This window comes from Sinocyclocheilus anshuiensis, unplaced genomic scaffold (assembly GCF_001515605.1).
Source record: "Sinocyclocheilus anshuiensis isolate Anshui unplaced genomic scaffold, SAMN03320099.WGS_v1.1 scaffold454, whole genome shotgun sequence".
Taxonomy (NCBI): Eukaryota; Metazoa; Chordata; class Actinopteri; order Cypriniformes; family Cyprinidae; genus Sinocyclocheilus; species Sinocyclocheilus anshuiensis.
The window spans coordinates 3,305,726-3,317,010 of NW_015548217.1; the positions used below are offsets into that span (position 1 = coordinate 3,305,726).

Here is an 11,285-nt window from a genome sequence, read left to right on the forward strand (position 1 = left end):
TTCCTCCAGGTGGCATCTTGTTACAGTGGATCAGAGCAAAATCTGCACCCTTTATTTTGTGACGGTTCATGATCTTTATTGATGCGTTTTTGCTCTGCAAAGGCCAAAAACCTGTATTTAGACTTAGCATTATATATAGCCTACAAAAAAATGGTTATTTTTAAGAAATTTTGACTGAACGGTTCTTTGAGGAACCAAAAATGGAACCCTAAATAACAAAAAGTCGCGTCGCGTTTTTCGACCTCTTTAGACGCAAAATGAATGGATACGAAACCTATAACCACGACAGGAATAAGCACACTATAAATCATGGTGAATCACATTAAATGAGCATCAGCGTAATTTGGGATGCGTTACAAACATCTTGTTCGCGGTATTTAGATAGTTTAAGCACTGATTATGTTTTCACTCTTGCATTTGATTGAATGTTGTTGTGATTTATCATGGTGGCATCACGACATCAACTCAATCAGTACTTTGAATTATTTTTACTTTAGAAAGAAAGGAGGAAAACATGTTGTGGAAAAGCAGATGTTTGCTGATTTGTTACAAACGTCTTGAAAGTCGACAACTAGTCGCGTATTTATAATTGAATTGATCAAATTGTATTTCTATGATTCGGACTAAATAAGGTATTAAGGGTAGTTGAATAGAAACACGCACTTCAAAATCCATCTTTTCTGCTGCATTGAGCATCTAATTGTTATTGGTTATTCATATTTCAGCTGTTAGCTCATCTATCCAGCTGTTCGCGCAATTTCTTTCTGCAAAAAAAGCAGAACAATTACATTGGCAATATTTCCGAATATTCCAAAATTAAATTGATTTAAATCGGACCCTCTGGACCTGAAAGGTTTTTGTGTGCGTACTTTCGCTTATGGATACAGCGTTTAACGTAGGCCTACTGACATTTTTGCAAGTCACAATTCCATTCATATTTAAAGTAAAATAACAAGCGCTCAGAACTCGACAAATAACGTGCTTCAGGTGACATGATATTTAAAAAAACAACAAAAAAAAAACAATCCTGGTCAGAGCCGAATAAAAACAGATCGTCTTACATTCATATGCCTTGATCATAAATAATTCATAAATCTGAACCTCTAGTTTTCCCACACCTGCACAACGGGAAAAACGAAAATCTGTAGAACACGGAAGCTGCCTGAACATCTGTGAATTTATAAGTGATGTATTGATATAATTGGTGTAATCACATATTTTGGCAGCTTCGTTTAATCAAAAAAATCTCATTAGTTCTGTGCTATTTTTTTATATTTATTCCAGAAGGCTAGTTTATAGGCCTTCATAGATCTATTTCACTCGCGTTTATTATTAACAATATTATTAAAACGGCTGTTCAAACATGATCGGCATTATTATAGGCTGTTCATATTGGTTTGAGTAAGCTACATACCATAGGACTGCACCAGGCCTTTAAAAAAAAAATGAAAACAAACGTTAATACCTTAATTCTATGGACATCATAATTTAAATATCAACATTTCTATAAATCATTCATAACATAGTCCTTTCATAAATCCTTTATTTCAAGCACATTGTAAAAGATCTGAAAAGGTTGAAAAGCTACTGAAGTGTACAGGGGAGTAAAACAGTCCTTTCCAAACACACTAAGCAATAAAACACATATGAACACCGTAAAGGAAAAAACCTTCACAGGTTAGGCAGGTGTCAACACGGAATGGAGTCTCTCTGGCTCTGTGTTTCCAATTTCAATCACATCATCTGAGGTCTGGGCACAGGATCCTGGTGGTGTGGGGGATACCAGTGCCCGTAATTGTTCATATAACTGCTGGGATGCATGGGTGCCACTTTGTTGGCCATAGAGACCTCCCAGAGCTGAGAGAGACCCGGAGAGCATGGAGAGGATGAGGAGGTGTTGTGAAGAAGCTCCCCTTCAGGTCCACTGGAGCCATGCTTCATGATCTTCTTATACTTGGAGCGCTTGTTTTGAAACCATATTTTAACCTTCAGCAAACAGAAGAGAGAAAAAAAAAGAACATTACAATACTTGCAACAAGAATGCAGGCCACAATCTATCAAACAGCTTTCAAGACATCAAGAGGTCTATTTCAAGAGGTCTATTTTTATGACACCCTTTTTTTATGATGATATTGACACTGAAGAATTTGCCAGACAGCTTGAACGGTCTTTGTTGAGATGGACTCAGTGACATTTCTGCGTTTCATTACACACGTACTCAGCAATTGTTCCGCCCTGCCATTTTTTATGAAGGCAGTGAAGCATGTGTCTGACAACAACAATCACAGCGTAAAAATATGCTTAGATTTAGTCGAACTGAAATTACTTCCAGAGAGTTTGCTTGGAAGATTTTGATAAAAGAATCAGGAATACATTTAGCGTGGAGTTGGTACATATTGATGCAAAAGTCACCCACCAATCATTAAAGGGATAGTTTACTCACAACTGAAGATTCTCACATAATGTATTCACCCTCAAACCTGTATGAGTTTTTTTTCTTCTGCTGAACACAAAAGAAGATATTTTGAAGAATGTTGGTAACCAAACAGTTGACGGTAGCCATTGACTACCATAAAATACAATGGTCAAAAAGTAAATGGCTACTGTCAACTGTTTGCTTACCAATATACTTTCAAAGAAACTCATACAGGTTTGAAACAACTTGAGAATGAGTGAATGATGACAGAATTTTTGTATCGTTTTCATGCACTGTTCAAAAATGAAAATTCTGTCATCATTTACTCACTTTGCAGCAGCACCAAATGTTCCTATGTATATTCTGAAGGTTTTTACAGAGGGGTTTGTTCATTTGCTAGATTTATATAACATGTTATTCCTAAAAACAGCATCAGTTTTCTTGCTGTTAACAGAGTGATAAACGTTGATATCCAAATCCCCTCATTTAAAATGTCAACAAAATGAAATAAAAAAAGTTCACATTTCTCTTCTGGAAATGAATGCAGATTTAATGAAATAATGCCTGCTTTGCATATTTAAACATAACATTTCATTTAATGTGCTGTTAATAATCAAGTATGCTTATATCTGTTAGTTACATTTTTTAACCCCTTGCACCCTGAGGTTTTAATTATTTATTTTTTTATTGTATGACCAGACGATTATAGTGGTGAAGGTTTTCTAGAATTATAATATAACGTATAGCTTGAAATCTATTTATTTCACTGCAAATACACTCGCACACAATGTTTGGGAAGTGTCCTTAATGATGTGGGAGTTTATGGTTCCTTTGCCAGAATGTGGACTCAATTTAGAAACACCTTGAAGAGCGAGACCCGGAATTGTGCCTTCGGAAGAATTCAGCTGAACGTCTGTGTGAAAAACACCAGCCACACTGAAAGGCTGAGTCAGAAAGCCCACCTAATGGAGTTTCCATAACCTCAGACAATCAAAATCTATGCACTGGGTTTTTAGTTTGGCTGTCAACAGATTTAATAAACACGTGTAAAAAGGATTTTCTTTTTTATTTCCAAAGATCGGTTTGCCAAACAGCTTTTATGGTGAGGTGATGGATTCCAGACCTATGCGCAAGGAGGGACTTATGCTGTGTGGCACTTGTTTATGTGCCTTCAATCACATTTATGGATCAAATGGAAACTGCCAGCGATGCTCTGGACTTCAAATCGCTGCCACCAATATTGAATACATTCTGTATCACTGTAGTAGGTTTGAATTCCAAACAGTGAATTTGCAACCACTGTCTGAGGTGAATGCAAGAAGCGTTTCTCAACCGGAAGACTTTGATGAAAACCGAGGCGTAATCAGACAGGAAAGCCCTTAAAGCTGAGAGAGAGACTGAACTCATTCTCCATGGCCAAAAACGAGGTGCAACCTGTCACACGAAGGGCGGCAAGTGTATAACATAGATATGAGAAACGAAGAAGGAAAGCTGTGAATGAAAAACAGTACAGGAATAATGGGAAGGCTTATGGGCAATATGGTTGCACCCAGGCTTATGTTTGGTTTCCATATTTCTCCACACACATACACTTTTCAGATGCATGCTTTAATATTTTACTGTTCATTCCTGCATGTGTGTGTCAACAGGAGGGATTTTTATAAAAATAAATCAAAGTCCATAACACCACCCAGCAGGAACTCATTAATGGGTGTGACATCAACATAACAAGCACAGGCATATGACTTATAAATCAATTAACTTTCCCTAAGAGAACGCATACAGAAGGTTCTGACTGAGCAAATGGCCCTAAAACTCATCAGCGCTCATTCATCTCATCCGCTGGCCCAGAAATGACCGTATTTTGTGAAATCAATCACATGAGTGAGCGGTTGGATATCTATTATTTAGCATAAGGCTTAAGCAATCAAGAGTAAATTATTCTTGGGATAAAATATTATCTTGTACTGTAAAGACTAAGAACACAAAAGCTAGTGTGCTAACTAAAAAATGAAAGTAAAGGTCGGATTTAACGAAATCCTCACTTAGCTTTAACAATAGTGAAACAAATCGGCCTACTTGCGTATACATGACACAAAGCACATAAATGCTCAGAAACCGGTATTGACTGACTCATCATGGTCTCATTTGAATGTTTATCCAGTATGATACTGACTTAAAGCCTCACCTCAGCATAATTACTTTCAGACAGATTTGCAGGTATTTGAGTACTTGAGCCTTGCTTAAAAATGCATTGACATTATTGCATTATATAGGAAATATAAAACCAAACGGCATTTGCAGTTGCATTACGCTAGACCTATCACAGAAGTAACTTCACTTTCAAAATGACTGGTGTTCTGGTGATTTTTAGTGGATGTACGAATCAGTACGACTATCAGAGTAACCACAAGCGCAGCTCATCACATTAACTATTAACATATTCCAATATCAAGCGTACTTTTCAATTACCGAATCATTTCCAAATAATCTAAAAAGTTTTTCTTTGTAAGGGTGTTAGTGCTATATTTCTTTATAAATGCCACTTGATTTGATATTTTAAAGCAAAATGTACTTTATAATAATAATAATAATTTAAACTTGCATGCTCAAGTGTCTAAATATGTTAGAGACAGCCCTAAAACAACATATAACATGGAAAATGCTAAAATGCTAAAATGCACATTTGTTTTTTCCTGTTTTCCCGTGGTTCATGAACGGCGCCCACCCAGCTAACAAAATATTTTCTTTGAGCATTTTGTTAGAAAATATTATTTTTGAATGTTCTCTGAATATTCAAAATGTCCGATTCTTAAAATGTTCTTAAAAACTGCTTTTTGTCAACATTAGGCCAAGTGAATATTCCACGTTATCATATTGCAAACATTAAGGGAACGTTCCTTTTGAATGCTCTCTGAACATTCTGAAACTTAAAAAAATTAAAAAACGCTAGAGGAACGTTCAACTAAAACGTTACACATACTTCAAAATCCATCTTTTCGTAAAAAAACGAAACTGGAACTTTTCGAAAGTTTCGTTGAACGAGACTTTCAACATTAAAAAAAAATAATTCCAGTGATGTACAGATAATGTTTTTGTGCTTGAAAATTATTTTAAAGACAAACATTGAACGAACGTTCAATGTTCAATTCAATTTTTGAATACCTAAAGGAATTAATCGCAATACTGCTTTGTCCACGGAGTTTACGGGAAACAGCTGTAATTCAGCTTTTCCATAAGCGCCACCTGCTGTCAGCGAGTGGATTTACAGACACTTGTATTTACATTCAGTTTGTGTGCAGTTTCTGTCTGGCCAAAAACGGACCGAATTTGCAAGCCCTGCTGTAAATTTTGACCGGTTGATGAAAAAGCTTATGTGGATTCTACACATTTAAACAATTCAGATAAGTTATTTAGAATTATTTATGGAGCAGATAAAATACATATAATAATGTATTAATCAATTATCATTTTGACTTAACCCTTTTCTTTATTTAAAGGCTGAAATGTGAGGTTTACCTTTATATGAAACTTTTTCAAAGCTTTATTTGAACATTTAACATTAGATATTTGAAGTCAGTCAAGTAAGTTGTCATTTAAAATCCAAACATCATTGGTAATGTTTTTGTTTTAGTGATTATGCAAACAAAAAGTAATTTTATTTGTTGTTTGTTGATTTTTAAATATAAAACTTGAAGTGATTTATGTGTCAGAACTTTTTGAACATCTCCAGCACGTTAAAAATACCGTGATAATACTGATAACCGTGATACGTTTGGTCACTATATTCGTGATAAGAAATTTTCATACCGTTACATCCCTAGATCATACTATACATAACCTAATATAATGTAGCCTAACCCGTAATCGTGTTCCACATCTGCTCTGCAATTCGTCCTGCCGTATTAACAAGGCCTCGTAGCGAGCAGGAGGAACACAGTTGTATGGTCCTAAACCGAAGCGAAGATGCTGGACATTTACCTGTGTTTGCGTCAGTCCCAATGTCGCGGCTAGGTCGGCGCGCTCGGGCAGCGCGAGGTACTGGGTCTGCTGGAAGCGCTGGTGCAGCGCCTGCAGCTGAACACTGGAGTAAATGGTTCGCGGTTTGCGGATCTTCTTCCCCTTGCCATTAAGGCGAATTTCACCATTCTCAATGACCGCTGGCTTTTCGTGGTCTTCAGGCATGCAGACGAAATAAAACGACAGCATTATGACACAGTAAACGGATAAATGGATAAATGTCTGCAAACAAGCAGGTTACTAACTGTGTGAGAAAAATCGTAAATTATGACGCACCAAAGAGCTGTAACTGTCTGTTTGATTTACAGCAGCCAAATAGGAGATTTATCAGGTGTTTTATTAATAACATTAATATTATGGGTCATCATTTTTAACATCAGTAAACCATAATTAACGTCGCTTTAAAGTTTACAGGCCTGTCGAGCCTAAACTTGAACCTAAGAGCAAACAACGTCATTTTTGGAAGAATTAATAATATTAGGCTACTATTGAAAAAGTATTTGAAAGGCTTTTTCGCTGCAAAGGTGGACGTACACAATATTATATGCAGCTATAATCTAGTAGGCTAGCTTTATATATTTACGTGCGTAATTACATAACATACCTATTTTAACAATGGATATAGCCTAGCCTACAAATATTGTGTGTATAGCTCTACTGTCGATGAGCTGATACAGTGTGAACAATGTGCAGTCTCGATATTAATGACATTTCTGACGACTGCATTAATGGCAGCCTTACGTTCCCTTTAAGAAATAAACGTTTTAATGTTGTTTTTAAATCAAGTTCGAGGCCTGCCAGGAAAAACGAGGTTAATTAAGCTTCAAAATACAAATCCCCAATAAGCTTAAGAAAGAAAAATGTTTTTTTTTTTTTTTTTTAATGAAAGTTGTTAAAATAAAAGGTCAGGACCTTGCAATACACAGACTTTTGTGTTTGCCATTTGCAACTGATTTACTCCGAGTTCACTGAAACCCTTGGTCTGTAAAATAAATTAGACCATGTGTGCTTTTTTTCTTAAATCTGTTATTTATTTAAAATGCAGTGTGCATTAAAGTAGCTACTGATACAAATGCAATAAATATGTATTAGCCATGACAGATATGAATCAAATTATGAAACATGCATGCATAAAGTTTTTTTTTTGTCGTCATTGCATTCTGTAGATATAGGCTATTGAAAAGTGCATTAGCAAACTTGATTACAAATGCCAAAACCTCACACTTTGACGTTTCATGAGGATACTCACTCGTCTCCTCAGCCCTCGTGTGCGCCAGAGTACTGCTGTGGTTGTTTGGCTGGTAAGGCATGTAAGCACCCGGAACTTTTAGAAAGTGGACCAGCAAAAAAAGGAGAAACTCCGAATTGTGCTTTAAAATATTTATAGGCTAATGAAAGTATTGGGTACAGCGAATATTTACATTAAAATACGAATTATATACAGGTCTACACATAAATATCGAATGAGCTGGAAGTGTGTGTGCTTTTAGTCTACGTAAGAATTTAGAGTTTAGGTTTTGTTTTACATACATTTAAAAGGAAAGGTCTGGGAAATACGTCAAACAGAAGAAAAAAAAATCCGGTAAATTTCACCTATCAAACAAATAGACAACGAACTATTTTAAATGTATAATACTCAATAAATTAAAACTAGACCTACTGGTTTTTCTAACATTTTTAAAATCATCCAAGGAGGCAGAAAAAGTTCCCTTATTTGAAGAACCAGCACAGTCCTAACAGCAGCTGTTTTTCGCTCATCGGACCGTGAAATCACAAAATGCAACCAAGCGCTGATATTTCGCTGCTATAAATTAACTGGCATACAGCTGTAAATATTACAAGTTTATTAAAAGTTTATTAGAAAACGAAGTGTTTAACCGAGTAAGAAGTGAACCCGTGACCTCTCGCACTCGGCCAACTAAAGCTAACATCATAAATTAACCCCTGTTTTTACTGGGTTCATGAGTGTAAGAGCTATTAAAATTAGTCATAGGGCCTAGATATAGATGCGACAACCTGCCCCGATCTCCCTTATGCTATCAAACACGTCCGGCATGGAAGTATTTTAATCTACATCTGATAACCACGAAGGCAAAATTGGCTAAATTGTTGATTAAGCTACACTCTAAAAAATGCTGGGTTAAATATAACCCAGCGCTGGGTTAATATTTAACCCAGCATTTTTTAGAGTGTATATTGCTATATAGGCTACTATAGGCCTACTGTAATTTCAAGCGGAAATGTTAAAGTTCAGTTCAATTAAAATATGCCTATTTCTGAGTTAGACAATAACTATTTTTATAACGAATAATAAAATAGTTATAAGGAATCCCCTCATTGCGTTTTTTTTTTTTGTAAAACAATCAGTAAAAGTGGAGCTGGTGTTTTCTGCGGGAGGATGAACGCGCTTTGTAGCCTAATCCAGTCAGAGTTTGACAAGCCTTTGAGCGCATGACAGCACACACACACACCTACAACAATGAAGAATTCATACGCACAATCTGCCAGTATTATTTTAAGATCTTTTAAAAAGACATATTATATTATATTATTAGTGGTATTATTATTTTTACAGTTATTTTTGTTTGAATTCAGGCCTAGTAATTGAGCGGAACACGGAGACTGTAGACGGGATGAATACTAAGAGTCAGCTTAACCAGTTTTAAATGAACCATGGGGGTGAAATAATTACCATAAATGGCAACATGAGGTGTCAGTATGTTTTAGGTGTCTGTGTAAAAATTAAATTTAAAAAGAAAGTAAAATCTCATGCCCGGATTTGTGACCATGTTATTGGGTGTTAAATGACAGAACTGCTGCTTCTTTTGTTTAATTTGATATGTAGCCAAATATCCACACAACAAAAAAACATAAATATCAAATATCATCAGGGTTGTTACACCTTCTGCCACTGGAGCAATACACGCATAAAAAAACACACACTAGTATGTTTTTTTTTCTTTTTCTTTCCTCTACTGAATTAAAACATTTCCTATACCATTTTGAATTAAAAATGAAAAAAACAAAACAAAACAAAAAAACAGAGTGGGTGGTTGTGAGAGATTATATAATAATTTTAACAAGAAACTTGATTTACCACAACAAACTTGTGCACAAAAAAATGTACACAATTTAGCAATAAGCAGTAGATCTATTTTAATATTTAGCATCCAAATAAGGGAATTTCATACCAAAAAGATATATTTGAGAAATTACAGAGAGTTAGACTGACTTGTGTAGTGAATTGTGCATTTCTCTCAACACTGAAAAAAAAAGCAACAACCCTGAAACCTAAAAATATGATTTAATATAACTGAATCAACCTAAACACATGAATTTTTACCACCAAAACTAAATTTTATGGGTGAAATCTGGTAGAAATAACTCTTTAAGTTAACATTTGCAAATCATACATTTTTACAGATATGAAAGAACTGCCTGAAAAACATGCACCATTTAAAATCAGTCACAATGATTGATCTGACACGCACACAGTAAACATATGCAGAAGCAGAGCAAGCAAAAAAGAGATTAAATGAGCAAAATCATTCTGTAATCTGCTTTACTGTTGCCCTGTAAACCTGCCAGGTTTGACATAATTATTGCTCAGCTTTCTAAAAAACCTGCAGTACATGTGATTTTTAATCACACCCTGAACATCCCAGCCATCACAAGCAAGAGACTGCAGCGATACCTCCCTCTTCATCTGTCTGTCTCAGAGTATGATCATTAAAGCGAAGCAACTTCCATATGTTGCTGAAGTGCTGGTGTGCCACTTGTTCAGTTTGGTCGTGTTTCTCATCGCAGCTGAGTTTTCTGGGGCCGTAGGGGACCACAGTGGGCTGAGACCCAAGCCATGGCAGCTCGTGGTCTCCAAGGCCAATGGACCAAAACATAGCCACAAATTATTGTCATGGCTAAACTACATTCTCTGAAATTACAGTGAGGATGTGACATGACAATTTCATTGAGAGGAGAGTTTTATCAGTTCTGTTACTGTAAAAGTAACATTTTTACAAACTACCGGTCAAATGGTTGGAATAATTACTATTTTTTCATGTTTTTGAAACAAGTCTCTTATTTTCACCAAGGCTGTGTGTGTGTGTGTATATATATATATATATATATATATTACAATGTAAAATAACAGTTTTTTATATATATTTAAAAATGTAATTTATGATGCAAAACTGAATTTTCAGCATCATTACTGCAGTTTTCAGTGTCACATGATCCTTCAGAAATCATTCTTATATGCTGTTATGTTGCTCAAAAATACTTATTATCAAAATGTTTAAAATGTTAAAAACAAACACAATTCACTACCAATCAGAAGTTTGGGGTAAATATATAAAATGAAATGAATACTTTTATTTAGCAAAGATGCATTAAATTGACTGCTGAAAAAAGTTGCTGACAATTCAGCTTTGCCATCACAGGAATAAAAATATAATTAGTTTGCATATTTTACAATAGAAAATGGTTGTCTTAAAGGGGGCATAACACACACAGTTTCACCCAGTCTCATGTTAATCTTGAGTACCTATAGAGTAGTACTGCATCCTTCATATCTCCAAAAAGTCTTTAGTTTATCATATTTATAAAAGAAAGATACAGCTTTACGATTCTCTCCGGAAAAAGCAGAGCTAATGGAGGCGTGCCGTGGGCGGAGCTAAAGAGTGACGAGCACTTGGGCGCCGAATGCCAACAAAACAGACATTTGATGCCGTTTCACTTACCGTCTGCAGTTCTGAATCATGACCGGGATGTTTTATAGCTGGGAACGCTCCATCTTTCAGTATCAAATGATGTGCAAATCCAGCGTCGAACTGGGCCTTGTTTATAAAAC

At 35.6% G+C, this 11,285-nt stretch overlaps 1 protein-coding gene across 1 annotated transcript; it reads right to left on the reverse strand.

The window, feature by feature from the left end:
• Positions 1–1,593: 1,593 nt before the first annotated feature.
• Positions 1,594–10,332, reverse strand: LOC107653926 (homeobox protein Dlx4b-like). The gene is made up of 4 exons (XM_016440788.1): positions 10,131–10,332; positions 7,686–7,760; positions 6,398–6,591; positions 1,594–1,986 (listed from the first exon to the last, which is right to left on the reverse strand). The coding sequence occupies exons 1-4, from the start codon at positions 10,330–10,332 to the stop codon at positions 1,735–1,737; spliced, it is 723 nt and encodes a 240-aa protein (XP_016296274.1). The 3' UTR covers positions 1,594–1,734.
• Between the last annotated feature and the right edge of the window lie 953 nt (positions 10,333–11,285).